This window comes from Anguilla rostrata, chromosome 9 (assembly GCF_018555375.3).
Source record: "Anguilla rostrata isolate EN2019 chromosome 9, ASM1855537v3, whole genome shotgun sequence".
NCBI lineage: Eukaryota > Metazoa > Chordata > Actinopteri > Anguilliformes > Anguillidae > Anguilla > Anguilla rostrata.
In genome coordinates this window covers 3,215,546-3,233,022 of record NC_057941.1, presented here as the reverse complement: position 1 = coordinate 3,233,022, position 17,477 = coordinate 3,215,546, and the positions used below count along the sequence as shown (strand labels likewise).

At 40.4% G+C, this 17,477-nt stretch overlaps 2 protein-coding genes across 5 annotated transcripts in view; one reads left to right on the top strand and one right to left on the bottom strand.

The window, feature by feature from the left end:
- LOC135262690 (organic cation/carnitine transporter 2-like) overlaps positions 1–17,477 on the top strand; it is a 40,158-nt gene that overhangs the window by 10,756 nt on the left and 11,925 nt on the right. The window lies entirely within an intron of this gene.
- On the bottom strand, positions 4,159–13,386 carry LOC135262693 (organic cation/carnitine transporter 2-like). The gene is made up of 10 exons (XM_064349833.1): positions 12,816–13,386; positions 12,213–12,316; positions 11,486–11,640; positions 10,646–10,817; positions 9,946–10,072; positions 8,421–8,518; positions 7,023–7,237; positions 6,061–6,243; positions 5,553–5,688; positions 4,159–5,381 (listed from the first exon to the last, which is right to left on the bottom strand). Exons 1-10 carry the CDS (start codon positions 13,212–13,214, stop codon positions 5,309–5,311), a joined length of 1,662 nt encoding a protein of 553 aa, XP_064205903.1. The 5' UTR covers positions 13,215–13,386; the 3' UTR covers positions 4,159–5,308.

The following is a 17,477-nucleotide window of genomic DNA, read 5'->3' as shown; positions in this document are numbered from 1 at the left end:
GCTCTCTACATTGAAGATGGGCTCTTCACTTTCCATCCCTTTCTTCCCCAAATGCATTTCTTTCTGCTTTTTTTTTCTTTTTTAAACAAAAACGAACAGTGTTTTTCTTCCACACAAGTTAGTTTACAGTCTAAATAATGTATATTCGCCTGCCCTTGGCCCATTCATTAAAAGCATTGCATGCACTTTAAAATAAATAAAATGTCAAAATAAATTTCGTACATTTATTGTTGAATTTTAAAGAAATCCAGGGACAAATGGTTCACTTACAAAACTTGCACAGTTAAATCAGACTAAGGCATACACCAGTTTTCACAAATTCAAAGCAGCAATGGAAGACTGAATAACTTCTTTTTTTTAAATGAGTTCTCCCTCTGCCAAACCTGTTTGTGTTGCTTCTTAACTTGTGCCTACATTCTCCAGTATGACAGCTGAAACCCCCGACCCCAGCATAGCCTGTACTCATGTTACCCTGAATGTCTCCTTCCCACCCCCCAGGCCCTCCTCTGTTTCCTGCCCGCCTTTTTGTCGTCGTTTTCTTGTGTGTTCATCCACCTCTCCGTGCTCCCCACATCCGTCTCCCACTCTTTATCTTCCCTTTATCATTGCTGCCATTACGTTTGCACCAACTGACACTTTTCACAGGTCAACAGATGACAGCTGACCTGCATGAGTCTTTCTTTTTTTTTTCTTTTTTTTTTTTTTGCGGCCTCATGGTAACAGTGCATTATATGGCTCCCTATCCTTTCTTGCCCTTTGTAATGTAGTCGTTGCGACGTTGTTTGCAATTTGAGGTAACTCTTATCACAAAGCTAACAGATAAATAGCTACTCGTTAGCCAACAGCTATAAATGTTGGTGTTCAGCTGCATGCACCGCCATAGGTGTAACTTTATAATCTTCCATTTAAATCAGCTTTATCAGCAATGTCAATTATCATGTTACCAAAGGATGAACACATAACAGAGAGGCATGGTACGTATCACGCAATCAAAGAAGAAAAGGAAAGAACATAAAGACACTCAAAGAAGAAAAGGAGAAAAGAAAGATGTGGTACAATATCACTGCTTCAAAGACAAGGAAAAAAAGAAAAACATGATGGGTAATAATAAAAATGTATAGTTTCTGTAACCGCGGTATTGTGTAGGGCTTGTACAACCAACAAGTGGGGCTGTGAACATTTTGTGTCATATTTGCTGTGAAAAAAGAAAAATGGCACCTGAAGATGAGAGTGAGTGTACAGGTAGAGGGCACAGGTAGACAGTACAGGTACAGCCCCTTCTGCCACATAAGCCATGCCCATTTATGAACCAAAGCAAGGATACACAGTCCAGGTCTGCCAGTTTAATTGGCCTTTTACATGTACAGGTTGTTCTCGCATTGCTTGCATTCCTTAACTGCACCATGGCCATTATTTAACTTTGGAGCATCGCGGTAAACTCCAAAACCAACGCCACGATCTTGAGTTATGTAGCCTAAACCGGCGAGTAAATGAGGGAAAGGTCTATATATAATTTTAGTATGTACAGTGCCAGGAAAAAAGTATTTGCCCCCTTCCGGATTTCTGTCACCCTGAATAGTTTCAGATCTTTAGATCAAATGTAATATTCAATGAAAAACAGAGTAAAAACAAAATACATTTAAAAAATGATTTAATTTAATGAAAAAAGACAAATATCACCCATGTGAAAATGTAATTGCCCCCCTTTAGTTACTCAACCAATTAACCTAAATTAATTGATTATTATATTCAGCTGATTGAACACAGCCAGGCTTGATTGTAGCCAGCCCTGTTGAATCTGAACCGCACTCATATTGAACCTTACCATCAGAGTGAAGTAGTCACCACAAAGTTTCTACAGTCACACTATGCCACAATCAAAGGAAATTCCAGAAGAGGTCAGAACAGCTTTTAAACATGGTGGTGGTAGTGTGATGGTGTGGGGATGCTTTGCTGCCTCAGGACCTAGATGATTTGCCATTATTAAAGGAACCATGAATTCTGCTCTGTACCAGAAAATTCTTAAGGAGAATGTCCAGTCATCTTAGCTGAAGCTGAAGCGTAATTGGGTTATGCAGCAAGACAATTACCAAAAAAAACAAAAGCAAATCCACATCTGAGTGGCTGGGAAAAACTAAATTAAAGTTTTGGAGTGGCCTAGTCAAACTCCTGACTTGAACCCAGTAGAGATGCAGTGGCAGGACCTGAAGCAAGCAGCTCATGCTCTTAAACCTACAAATTTGTCTGAATTAAAGCAGTTCTGCAAAGAAGAAGCTCAACTGCTAGAGATCTCCTTGAGCTGACGGGATTGTAGATGTCCGGGGATGAGGTTGAGCGGCCCTGCCACATACAAAGGACCAGAGGTTGCCTTCAGGGAGATTCAGGTTGCCCAACTGCAAACTAAACCAGGAACCAGTTCTCCCTGGTCCTGCTAAATGGTAAATGGAGTGCATTTATATAGCGCTTTCATCCAAAGTGCTTTAAAATTGATGTCTCTCATTCACCCATTCACACACACACTCACACGCCAACAGTGAAAGGTTGCCATGCAAGGTACCAGTCAGCTCGTTGGGAGCAATTAGAGGTTAGGTGTCTCGCTCAGGGACACTTTGACACGCCCAGGGTGGGGGGAACCGGCAACCCTCCGACTGCCAGACAACCGCTTTTACCTCCTGAGCTATGTCGCCCCACTGCTGTCAACCTAAGCAGTTAAACGGCAAACAGATGACCCCTTGTCCAATGACCCGTAGCCGCTGCAGGGACCCTGCGTTAGGACAATGATTTATGGAGGTGTGAATAAGTGAGAGGATGAGGCCTCAGACCCTGCGGAGGAAGTGCAGAAGTTGGTTAATATGTGCCCATACCTGTCCTACAGGTATGCCGAGATTTTCGTCAAAAAAGACCCAAAGATCGCTGTATAATTGGCCTGGCACAATCGTCAGTGTTCAAGGTGAGATGAGGATGAGGAGGATGTGTGGCAGTATAGTATTAACTGCCAGGCTAAAGTCCTAGAACAGTAGCCATCCGTAGGCCTGCCAGCCCTTCCAAGGTGCTTTAACTCTTTAAAGTGAGGTCACAAACATGGCATTAGAATGTTCTTAACTGAACATTTCAGAAAACCAGCTCTTAAAAGGGTTGGCTGAGGTGCATGTTGGTACACATCTATGCAACTTTTGTTTTTATGTGCAAATTGATAGGGGTCAAGAGACTGTTGTATGTGAGCGTGCATGTTTCCTGCCCCGATCGACTCTAGTCACTTCATTACAACTGACGTGAGTGCGACTGGTCTGGTTTTCTTCTGGACAGGGTTTTTGGGGATAGGGTTATCGCCGGTGGCCTTTTTTCACAGCAGGGGAGTGGTGCGTGAGAGTAGCAATAACGGGGTGCCAGCACAGGTGGGCTTTGCCATCGCAGAAACCATGCGATTGCTTGGGGCCCCCTGCTGGCTACAAGCGGTAGCCTATATATTTACCCTGAAATACTGGTAAACGTTTCATTGAAAAAGAACTCTACAAATGACGCATTTGGCCAATGTGGCAGAATTCTTCTTTAATGTACTGTAGCTTTTAAAGCGGCTTTGCCAGCACACCTTCACGAGGAGTTTTGAGGGGCCTCTCAACTCCCTCCACTTTCTCCGGCCAAATGGACCGATTCTGCTGAAAAAATGTGGCTTATTTGTCTTGAGCTCTGGACTGCATCCACCTGAAACTTAAAACTGCGTCACATCTTTCCACCTGTTCCTCTTTTTTTGGACTCACACAATGTTGTGGAGGACAGTTTGTGTAACAGTTCTCAAGGAGTACTGTTAATGTGCACATCATGATGAGTAAATGCAGAAACGACAAGGCTCGCATACAGAGACGCACAGCACACACAAACACACACACACACACACACACACACACACACACACACGCACACACACAGCTTCATCACCACGCTGTATACTGCCCATGATTACCTGCTGTCTTCTAGGGCCAGTGCTCTGCTCCTGTTAAGTGAACACCTCATCCAAACCACACAGAGATAAATGCCACACCACTTGCGCATCGCTATATAGTTTTCCCTGTTATTGGTCTGCATTGTTGTAATGAAATTTCATGACATTATAGACATTTAGCAAATGCTCTTATCCAGAGGAATTTACCCAACTGTTGCTTTTTCTTTTTTTTTACATAGTTGGCCTATCCATTTGTACTGCTGGATATTTACTGTACTTTGCTCAAGGGAGGCAACACTGGCAGTTCATCTTGAACTAATAATTTACAAATTAGTTAAGAGTTTTAGCTGTCTGGCTAACTAGGACATGACATAAAGTCGGTTGCAAGTGTGCTGTTCCAAATTGTAGCAATAATTAATAAAATTAAAAGAAATAAAAAAACATTTTCTTCAAACATTAATTTCAACGTACAAACATGTCAAGCTACTCACGCATACACATGCATTGCATTACAGACATTTTAGCAGACGCTCTTATCCAGAGCGACTTGCACAACTTTTTTAACGTATCATTTATATTACATGTTACTCACGCACCTGCCAAGTTACTCACACATAAAAAGCATTGATTATAAGTTGTAAATTAAAACTATATATTAAGTCATTAAGAAAAATCTAGGCCTGCCATTAAAACTGTTGATATTATGATAAATGAGACAAAGTTACAACAAACAATATTGGCAATCTTAGCTCACACAAATTGCACAAACTCTATTCCAAAGCAGTGCTACATTTCCTAAATTATTTCATGTAACTGTGTTATTTTCATCTTGCCCCCTGATGAGAAAAGTTCTGCAGGAAATTATAGACCAACTGAAGAGGCGAATCAGTTCTAATTTCAATATATAAACCACTACAATTTTCAGTTCGGTTTTTATGGGTAATATAATTCACTGCTTTTAACGAGTCATTTTCAGGACCACAATCTTTGGCAGATACATTTTGTAAATAAACAAGCATTACACAATTTGACTAATGTTCTTAAAATACAGAAATCTGCCAAGATTGGTGACAAACAGGAACCCTGTCATATTGTTCAGTGATATTGTCATATTGTTTTGTCAGATTATACACATTTTCAGTAACAGTTTGGGTGTACACATTTTGCCTATTAATTTATACATGAACAATAACTCCCCTTCTTTAATAAAACCTAAATGTATTATCAGTGCATTATAAATACATATTATAAATGCACACCATGATAGTATAAAAAGTTTAAGAGTAGTGCACACATGTTGCATGTGTGAGAAGTAACATCTCAATCTTTGTATAATCCAGCATCTCTTATTTTAATGTAATCCAGTCATTACAACATTGAGGCATTTTCCACTGCTGCAGTATCTCTGGTAACATTACTTGATCTTTGCCTCTTTTTATACCTGAGGAAAACAAAATGGGGGAAAAAAAAAGATTAAATACTGGAATTTTCCTTAATTATGAAAAAATATTCAAATTGTAAAAGCATGACAACCGTACTCCCCAAGTGCTCTAAAGACAAAAACCATTTGATCACAGAAGGTGAGGGAGCAGACACCTTGTGGCTGTCTTACCTTTGAATAGTCTGCATGTGATTGATGGTCTCAGGGAGAGGCAAACCATAGGTCTCAGGAAGCAGGATGCTAAGCAACGCCCCCAAAACACTGAGGCTCCCCATTAACAAGTATGGCAAGGGCTTATAGTAGGTTCCTGTATGACAGAAAAAGGTACCATCTCACCCGGTCAGGCAAAGAACAAAATGAAAGCCCAAACCAAAAATGAATGGAAATGGAGAATTAAGGTTTTTATTTCTTTTTCTTCTGTAAATGGGTTTATCCCAAGCTCAATGCAGAAGTATGAACAAATAAAACCGTGCAAGGAAAAAGTGGATAGTAATGTGCCAGCCTCTAGTGAGGGAAAAGTAGCTACGCAGCAGGGGAGGGCCAACAATGTGTCTGAGAAGTGAAGAACAAGAAAGGAAGAAAAGGAGACGGAGAGGGTGAAAGTGGGAAAATTGACAGGGGCATTGGCGAAATTGGGGTGCAGCCAGAAAGGGGGGAGCAGGTGTCGGGCCTCACTGACCCAGGTGGATGAAGTAGGGAGCGGAAATGCTCCCCAGCCGAGACGCCATGGAGCAGGCGCACACGGCGGTGTTCCTCAGGACTGTGGGGTACAGCTCCGCCGTGAAGGCATACACAATAGTGAAAGCCACTGAGAAGGAGAATTTTCCCGTCATCTCCAGTGCAGTAGATACCGAACTCAAATCTGTTCAGTGAAAAGAGATAACAGGACTGACCAATCGCAACCAAGGAAGGGTCATACATGAGGGTATCATGGAAGATGGGTGTTGAGGCTTGTTTGAACACAGCATAGCTTGAACAATACTGTCAGAAACAGTAATTTAAAAATATTTTGCTCGAATTGTCTTCTGCCGAAATAAAATTTGTATATTGTCTTGAAGCTCAGGTCATAATATATCAAAAAATCTCAGCTCTTATGTCTTATGTCTTTTAAATAGGCCTACATTTTTTCCTTCTCTACAATTTTTGAGAACTGCAAAAACAATGTGGCTGCCAGAAGAAATGTTTGGCCAGTAAGGGGCACTGTGTCACAGCAAATCATGGGGCAGGCTTTCTCTCCTAACCAGGGGACCAGGGATTGTCATTCTCCGTGAAGCTCATAAACTCCAGTGGTTACTCGAGGTATTGCAGTTTAGTAAGCCTCTGGTGCACTGAACCATGCATTGCAATGATTCAGCACTCATGGGCCAATTTGAACTATCACGCCAAAGAACGGCTATCTCCACTCCACTGAATGAACGCGACATGTCTGAACCAATCGTTTGTGAACTGTAATTCTGGAGTCACAACATTGTCAAGTCTTTGTTCGCCAATAGGGGGGTTCTGTGTGCTCTGGGGAAGCAGGGATTACTGAAGTGAACGAATCAAAAGATTCAAATTATTTTCATTTTACAAATTTGCGAATTAGTCCGGAAAAATAATCGAACTTCCCATCACAGCTCTTGATGGAACTTACTTACTTACTTCTTGGTATGAGCTGAGCGAACAGTAGTACAGCTCCGCCGAGGAAGAGTATGGTGAAGAGGCACAGTCTCCTTGGGCAAGAGCGAAATAAGAGCCAGGACACAATAATGCCTGGGACCTCGACAGCTGCTGAGAAGAAGCAGTTCAGGAAAGAGTTCCCATACAGATTGGAGGTGTTCAATGATAAGGCGAGGTACCCAACGGAGATTGTCATCCTGAAAGAATGGGGGGGGGGGACAGACAAGTTCACCCAAAAATGAAATTAAGCTGTTTCCACTTACCCAGAGTGCAATTTATCCATCCAGACAGTTTCACTGAGATTTGACAAGTTTTCTAGATATCCATTGCTGCTGACCCTGATACAACGGACCTCAACGGGACAAAGTTTTTTGTGCCACTCAAGGTGGCAAAAGTTTTCATGCAAAAAACTCAACAGTAACATCTCCTTCCAAAAAGCCATGGTTACTCGCAAACATCCACAGATTTTGTTGTGCAGTGTTTCACCGAAAACTCCTTTCTGACAAAGTACACCATCTGTGTATGTCCACACAGTTCTCAACCAAAGCAAGCTGGTACACAGTGTCAACACTGTTAAAATAATGTTGAACCAACTTAAAAAAATAAAATAAAATAAAAATAAAAAAACGTTGATGCTGCACCCCAGAATATTGGCATGATTTGGTTGAGGCTTTGCGTGAAAGTACTAGATAAATTGCATAATCTAAAGACAAATAAGGCAGCAGAGCCTGATGGCAAATGCCCAAGGGTACTCAAAGTTAGGTGAGATCATATTAAAACCACTTGCCAGGTATTTTTAGACTGTCTTTAGAAACTGTAATCATAGAAGATTTAAACAAAATCCAGAAGTGGGTGGAAACCTGGCAAATAAAATTCAATATAGCCACATATAAAGTTCAGCATGTTGGAAATAAAAAATGGAATGTGCTCAATTTCAAAAAGAATTGGGAGTAATGGTTGATCAAAGCCTTAATGTAGCAGTAAAAAAGGCCAACAGGATGCTGGGATATAAAGCCAAAAGTATTGAGTATAAATTCAAGGAAGTTATACTTGTCTTATACAATGCATTTGTTAGACCACACTTGGAGTATTGCATGCAGCTCTGGGGATTGTACTACAAGAAAGATATAGTCGCCTCGCGCCCAGTGCACGCTGGGATAGGCTCCAGCACCCCCCACGACCCTGCCCAGGATAAGCGGGTATAGGCAATGGATGGACGGATATATACAGTCAGTGTACTTCGTGGATAGCTTTTTGCATTTTTGAGTGGTCTGCCCCTATAAGGGGTTTTAGCCAACAGCTCTCAACAAGTTACATAAAAGCAAATCTGTTTCTCTTGGCTTTGAGCTGCCTTGTGTTTAGTGTCATTAGGCCACTCACCACACGAAGCTCAGTATGATTGTGACCCAGCGGATGTTGTTGGACTTCACAAGATCGCAGATGTTGTGGCGGCTCAGTTTTTCAGTCTTGTTTTCCACCTAGGGCAACACGTGTCTCAATAAATGGGTTTACTTTAACCACGGTGGCCCAGTCCAGGCTCGAGACCCCAAAACAATACAAACTATGTCAACTATCCAACATCTGTGCACTTGCGGGGCTGAGCTGAATTTGCTGAGTTGCCATTACTGACACCATATGAAGAGATTATTATGCATGGAGAATTTTAGAGATTTGTCAGATTTTGCTTTTTTTTAATATAGGAGGCAAGTCAGATTTTTTACAGCTTCAAAATGGCACCAATCAATTTGACCCCACCCATACCCTCCCTGTCAACATTAGTAATAAAGGTTTGTAAATACTAACAGCATATCAAGAGATGAATAACAAAACAATTCACCTACCAAAATTTGACTCAACGGATTCTTATCTTTATTCCCATTATGGGATGTTTATATGTTTTTAATTATGTTTGTGCAGACTTGTGTGTTCAATGTGTTCTAACAGAGTAAATTTGTTGAGTGAGACCTTGCACTTTGCTTTGTGACATTTGAATGATATTCCAATGAAAATGTACTTTGACTGCTTGTTACCTCTCATTAGAGTGAAATATTGGCATTTTGGCATTATTACGCAAAGGACCACAGGTTTTCTGGATATAGCACATTTCACAACTGAGAGCATTGCTTAAAAAAAGTCTCACAAATGCTTTTTAACTAGATATGGACAAATGTACTGGCTTTAGCTTTGATGGGACTTCTGAGATGTCAGACCATAAAGTGAGGGTTCAAGTCATTCTAAACAATAATAAACAAAATAAAAAAACAGACGTGCTATATACACTCTCAGAAAAAGTTAGGAATAGATGCCTGAAGAGGAACAAATGCTTCTCACTGCGATGGTACCCTATTGGTACGTAAAACTCCACAGATAGCCAGCAATACATAGCCTAATCCATTTGTACTTTTTTTGCTCGTAAAAGGTACTCATCAGTAACCAAATAGAATATTTTTGTAAGTTTCAGGGTACATTGCGGAAATTTGTTCCTTAAAGAACAAAAATATACCTCCCTTTTACCTTTATTTCTGAGAGTGTACGTTCACTGTCTCTTGTCTTTATTCAGTTTTTTTCTGGGAAGCCAAACATCCTCACAGACTTTAGTTGAGCTCCACAACCAAACTGCAAAAGAAAATTTGAAGGGTGCTGTGATGGATGCCGTAATCGAGAATACTTAAACTCTAAAATGATGTAATCTTCCAAACATGAAAACATAAACAAAACATTTTTTTAAAAGGGGCATCTATTTATTTATTTATTTTTTCCTGGAGAGACCGCTGGAACGTCTTCACAGACCTTAGTTTGGAGACCCACTGAGCTCTACCACCAAAATGCAAAGGAAAGGTGCTTTGATGGAATACAGGCAATGCCAACTGTGGAGACATTTGTATGAAGGTAAAATTAGGAGGACCTGGAGAGGTGCAAAGATGACCTCCGGGGCTGTGACTCTGTTCTTCCGGGCAGCATCTCTCAAAATGGCCTCTGCCTCCTCCACCCGGCCCTGAGAGAGAAGCCATCTGGGGGACTCCGGGATGAACCTGCGTTAGGCACCGTTCCTGAGGTTCAGCTCAAAAACCCTGCTACGCATTTTCTACACAGTTACAATACTTTTCTACTCACAATAGCACTGTGATCTACAATACAGGTGACTTCTTGGTGTTTGATTATGTCGTATTGATTGATGCATCTGTCTCATGGGACAATCTCACAAACACTTTTTAACCTCCTGAGTTCGACCATGTCGTTTGGCGACAAACAATAAATAATAGTATTTAATGTTTAATGAGGCTCTCCGGGATGAACCTGTCTCAACGCAAAGCCAGTCTGCATTGGAGAGTGATTTTCACTGTGAAAGGGATTTTAGTGTTCTGTAAAGGATAGAGATAGATCCGTACGATGAAATAAAAACTTGTGTTACACTGAAGGAGAAACGGTATCAGAAAAAAATCATCTATGTTCCACTTCCTGAGTTGGACTATAGCATTCTGGGAGTCACAAATTCTCACATGACGGCCAATATCCCACCCAACTCCAAAGAGGAAAATGGCTGAAATTATATCTGTGTGCAAAAAGCAGTGTGATTCATGAACTACAGGGCAAGACACACCTACCTCCAGAGGGGGAAAAAGAAAACTCCTGGGACATTGACGGCTATCAGCAGCATTCTCCAGTCCCTGATGAAGAACGCCGTCAGGGGAAGCATCATGTAGCCGAGGACAAAAAAAAAGCACACGGCCACTGTGGAGTATATGAGCCGAATGCGTGGACTCAAAATTTCTGCTCCTTTAAACAAGATTTAAAGAGACCAGGAAGACAATTTCAGAGAAAACAGCAGCCTTTTATGTATAACTGGAACAAAGCTGAACTGCACAATAACTAATATAACAATATAACATATATATATATATATTACAGATCACCCCTAATTTTGAAATGCCAGTCCTGCCAGAAGAATAACCTCCATCCAACCCAATCTCATGAGCAAATGCACTTACCTGTGAACCAGTGTGAATATTTTGCAGCTTTTTCAGTACTACACCTATGGGCCCTCATACATCAAACTTGGCATAAATCTCATTCACATATGAGTGTATGATCTAAGGTGCATATACCATCAACACACATGATTTTTTTTTTTTGATAGATCAGTTGCCCATGCCCAGGTGTGTTCTCTGTGCATGGAAATTGAAACTACAGCAGTTGCTTCACGTTGCGGGTTTGGGAGGTAAGCACGTGCTTGTCTGTGCCCTCCCAAATTAATAGCAAAGGCTGCTGCGGAAAGAGAAGCTGGCCAGTACAACCTGGGCCAAACAAAATGGTGGAGAGGGCCATGGAGAACTGTTGTAGACAAAATGACTGCGAGATGGCAAAATATTTCACAATTATTTAGCAACTCCTTTAGCAAATGACATATAATATTGAATGAAATGACAACAGGGACTCATAATTACCGAGGACAAATGCTGCGACGTAGTTGGAAATGTGTCCCAACCCAACGACAAAGTAAAGCGCAGAGAACATAAGCCAGGACGTGGAGAAAATCTGGAAGAATGTGAACAAAGTCTGAACTCCCACTGTTCCAAACAGAACGACTTTCCTCCCAAACCTAAAAAACACACACGCACACACACACACACACACACACACACACACACAAAACTGTTAAAGTCTGTTAAAGAGAAAGCCTGTTGCAACTATTTAAAAAAGTATTCTCTGTACATGCATTGGTCAAAACAACATGTTTGATAATTAAAAAGGCACCTTCCTGTTTTCATTTCAGAATTTTCTGAGAACTTATATCTAGATAATATACCTAGACATGAATGATTGGTCTTAAACGGCATGCCATGCTTCCATTTCTACATATGCAGGTAATGAACTGACAGGAACCCATTTGAAACTGGTCGAATTTGAACATTCAAAATATTTAGCTACATTACTCGCACACACGATGAATACGACCGTGTTTGAAATACGATAACAGAAGGGGCCAGATACGGGTCAATAGACACAGTGATTATCATTTCATAAGCCGGCAAAGAAAAATTGAATTTGGTTCCAACGAGTTACCACTCAATAGTTGTTTGATTATGCAACTAACTTAAGCTAAGATTGATAGCTATAAAATTAGGCCAGCCTGGTTAGTTCTTAAATAAAGTGTATCTTTGTCTATATTACCTGTCAGATACTTGTCCAGAAATAAAGGATCCAGTTAAGACACCGAAGAAGCACACAGAGGTCGTCATGGGGACCTTCCATCCGTCACTACACACCAGATCCCACTGAGGACAAAACACATACATACTGCACAAGTTAGACATTTACAAGACAACATTTGCATGTCATTATGCAGGAAACGCCTGTGCTGGCAATATTCAGGATTATTTTTGACAATACTGAATATATACCGGACCATTCTCGTGACTACATAAAAAATATATACATTTAGACTTTTCAAAATCTGATTTCCAAAAAGTTATCCAGTGGTAATTACTTATTGTTTGCGATGTTTTCTAAGAATACTTTCGAACTGAATGTGACTTAAATGACTTCATATTACGTGTAGCTGTGTGAAGTAGAGAATGAATGAACGATGATGCCAAAGTTAATACACAATGCTGCTGGTAACGGTTACTAACCTCTTTACTATTTCCCATATTAAATCAAATAAAACTGGTATGTAAGCTATGTGCGACAAAAATGCTCAATTCCTGAAATGTAATTATGTGATACCTGTTCAGAGACGCGTCAGCCTCTTAACTTGCGTTTTTGTTGACTTACCTCGGACACAATAGTTGAAACGTAAATTTCGTGGTCGTATTCCCACCCATCCTTACAGCTTTCTTGTTCTATTTCAGTAACATTCACGTCGATTCCCGGCACGTACCCATTGTCTGAAAGGAGTTTTATTACGTCCAGTTTGTATCGGGTGCATTTGCTATAGCGCATCACCCCGTTGTCGTCTTCCAGTGGAATAGAATAGTTTCTCCATTCGGCGCTAATATTAGCTTTTGGGGGTATCACGCAGTGGTGAGGTGGCGTGTCAGCGATGAAAACTATGGATAAACCTGACAATCCGTTGGGAACTACGCTTATACAGAGGAGTAACGTGATCAGTTTTTGAAAAGGTCCCCATTCTCCCAGAAATTTGGTAACATCGTCGTAGTCTGACGTGGGCATTGTAAACACAAATGAGTGCAGACCGAACTGCAGCTGCTGATTTTATAACGGCCTCCTCTAGACGGGGACTGGGGTCTTTTGCATAGACTGCGTTGTTGCTGTTCTCTTTTGTGTTAGTGTTAATCAGTTTAACCTTCAGTTTTCGTCATACTTGTTCCTGGTTATGGCTATACACTTTGTTGTACGTCGCTCTGGATAAGAGCGTCTGGCAAATGCCTGTAGTGTAATATAATGGGGTGTTTTCCCGTGAAGCTGCATATTTTTTCCCTATTTCAAAAAATAGTTCATCGTGACCGTATTATTACTGTATCATTTGAACCGATATTTTTGAAAAAATATTTCTTACAGTACACTGGGTAAATTTTTACTGAGGCAATTCATGCTATATGTTCTCAAGTGCACAGCTTCAGCTTTTTCCTGAAATGTGTATTGTGTACATTCAGGCCCACCATGTCCTACTCCACCACAGTAACTCTCTGATCCATACCTTTGTTACATCTCAGCTGGATTACTGTAACTCACTTCTCAAAATGCCGTAGCAAGAATACTGACCCACACAAAAGCATACGATCACATCTCTCCAGTCTTGTATAAACTACATTGGCCGCCAGTAAACCAAATACAATTCAAAAACCCGCCTGCTGACCTCCAGGTGGTTTGGCTCCGGCCTATCTCACTGATCTTCTCCTGGACTACACACACATCCACTCACTCGCTCTGTTCCTCCTCACCAAGACTTGTCAGCAAGAGGAATGTATGTCTGTATGTTTTGATTGACGCGTGCCTTCTTGGCCAGGTCAGTGTTGTAAATGAGAATTTGTCCTCAATCACTTTTACCTGATTAAATAAAGGTTAAATAAAATAAATAATAACTCGTAACTGTCCCCACGATCTAGCCACTCTGCTCTTGGTGATGGCGATCCCCACCCTTCAGTAGCAAAATCAAAATTCAGACCAATTATTTGTAATTCCATTGCAGTATGCCACTCAGTTTGCAAAGCGAGTAAAAACTGATCTTGCGTGGCACAAGGATACGCCTGCTCAGCAATTTACGTCTATCTCTTGGTCGGCCTTCCGATTTAATTTTCAGTGTGGAGAGAGATGGGAGAACACGCCGTTAAGGATATAATCGGGAAGAGGGCCTTCTGTCATTCCAGGACCTAAAGGACAAATTTTTAAGTTTCTCTGCTCTGCTTTTCATTTTTATGTTTAAAGGTATGCACTGCAAAGAAAATGTGCGGTGTACCACGGGGAGGTAACATAGATGTTCACCCTGAGTAAAACCATCAAAGATTTAACGTGGTTAAATCTAACAGTTTGGTCTCTGATTTATATTAATTAATTCAAGACTGCACACTAAAGGTGCTGCCTCTAAATTGCATGTTTCAAAGACCTATTTCTAATTTCCTATAGGTTGTTTGTGTACAAAACAGATGTCATTAGGGAACAAAGAGAGAGGCCCTTGCAGATGGGATGGACACGAGTACCCAGTCAAGGCCCCAGAGGGTATTTAAACCAGGCTAGAAGACCAGTGTGGGGTGTGTTGCTGTACCGCAAACTTGTGTTGTGTTTCAGTGATCTTCCCGCTGGCCAGTGTGATTACAATGAACTTTCACTTTCTTCAGTAAAGTGTTTGTTGTCTTGAGTGATGAGTTCCTGCATCTTCCCGACTGTGACTCCACGGGAAGAAGCCGGGTCTTAACGCCATGATCACGTCTGAAAGTGAATTCAAATATTCTCTTCCTCCAAAAAAGTGAAACAGTGCAAAATACTGTGGTTTTAACCTGTAAATAATATTTATTCTATAACATATTGGTGCCGGTTTTCTGTTGGAGTGAGCTATATCTGCTTTTCCAGCTGACACACAGTAAAATTTTCAGTGTTAATACAACTCTGATAGAGTACAGAGAGTTGGTTTAACACTGTACATTTCACTGTATAATATTACTGTTTGTTTTGATGTAGTTCTGCTACTGGTCCGTTCGTAAATTCACACATTTATGCTACTGCTGATTTTCTTGCTTTTAAGGATTCAGAAATTTCAGAGAAAATCTCAGAAACACTGACTGGATGGATGAACAAATTAATGAACGAACGAATGAATGAATAGTGAAAATACATCTGAAATTAAAACGTGTTTGAGACATGCGTACTGATTTCCCTGAAAAACACACAAATTTGTACCGTTCATTGTCTAAAAACCTTTAAGAACTGGGTGCCGTAAATAATAAAGACTCACAAAGAAGGGTGAGAATAATGGCTGCAGGTTTGGCCCTGTGCTTTCTCTCTGACCTGAATGCGCCTCAAAAGGAGTTTAAACACGAAAGCTATTTAAAGTACAAGCACGTGCAGCGCGTTAGCTTTTCGCCTGTTGGCTTGAAGGTGAGAAACTATGGTGTAATTCTGAAAGGGGCCAAGAAATGGGAAATGTGCTTCTTGTGTGCGTACAAAGTAAAGGATAAAACTTGACTACTGAAAAAATTGTCAACGTTATCAAATGTCAAAGCAAGAATGTGTGGTCTGTAATCACTGCGTCATTGTATAGTTGTTTGTCATCTTCTTTATTTGAACACTGCGGTGGATTACTTAATTTCCAAGTTCTCATCAAAAACAAATAGATACTGCCAGAAACAAATCTTTAAAACTATATTTAACATGAAATTAGTAGTTGTATTAGACATTATTGTTTTTTGTGATCTATTATTTATTTGCAGCGAGACCAATTTCCACATAATTTCAAGCTTTCTGTTTACGTCCGAGGTCTCTGTTATGCTCTTCTGCAGTTCCTGGATCTCTCTTTCAAGAAAAAAACAAAAAAAAACAACAACAAACAAACCAATTGATCGCAGCCAGTGTCTTTATAATGGATTTGTACACAGTACAGTGGAGCCCAGATTGTGCAAATCAGTCGGAATCATTGTCATTTAAAAAGAGACAAGTCAGTACATTTCACAATCAAAGTTGTTGGGCCATTGGGCCAATTGCAGTAACCACAGCAGGGATGTTTGATATTCATGTTTAGACCTCTAGACTACTAAACTCTGATGTAATTGGAATAGCTATCCCTATGAACTGTTATTCTAGTTTAGTTTCAGCTCAATGGTTTAGGGGACTTGTCATTCTTTAAAAGCCAGGTGAGGTTGGCTTAATCGTTCTGTTAGTCCAAATATTCTTTTTAACAGAATAAGAGAACTGAAATTCAATGGACATTCTTTATACAAATACTATTTGGCATTTTTAACTATCGCCAAAACAAATTAAAGAATAAGAGATACAAGAGGAAGGTCCTGGGTCACGCCTGCAAACTAGAATGTATCGATGATGCCCCCCAGTGGTTAAAAATGATAATGCAAACAGTTTTTACAACAGCATTTTACAAAAACACTTTTTACATGTTGGGTCTTGATAAATACACATAATGCCTCAGTATTTCAAATAAATGCCTTGTTAAAGACATATCTTTGTGTTTACTGCATTTTTGAGGCTAGGATGAAATGGCTTCTTCACACTGCTTGTTTATATTATATTAATTCTCATCCTTATTTTCATTAATAGCTGCTCCCTGTCATTAGAAATTGTTTCTTGAGTTTGCAAATATTTCAATGTATTTATCGGCTGATCAAACACTTGGAACGTTTGGGGCTATATAGTACTGGTCATTTGTATAATTACTTTTTACTTTTGTTTAATTTATTCCTCTCTGAGTGGTACAGTCTGTAAAAGTGCGTGGCTGAATGAGCTCCTCCCTTTTGCTATTCACGAGCTACAAACTGCTTCTCTGTGGTATCGTCTTGCCTATTGTGTGTAGGAGGGAAAAAAGCCAGTCAGATTTGCATGCTTTAGCAGTATCTGCAGTCTCTAGAGAAAGGTATGCACGTTAAGCAGTTATGTAGTAAGTTATGCAGAAAGCATGTTTTATTGAAACTATTTTGGACAAATCACAAAGGCCTTTGTCATGCAAACATGCAGGCAATGGGGAAGGGTGTACTTTTCTAAAATGCTTTTTTTGTTTATCAACGTTTGTTTCTCACACATGGTAACGGGTCACACAGAACAGGTAAAATAACACAGTGCCGTTCTGCTGTTCTGTGTGCTGGAATGGGATGGGGTGTAAATTCAACACGGACAACTTTAACCCCTGTCTTATGTTCAGACTTTCAGGTACTGTTCTTGGTCAAATTTCAACAGGTGGCACAGGACGGTAATTGAGAAAGCAGCAAAGTGCAAGAACAGTGTTCAGATAAAGTTTATGACTATTGGTCA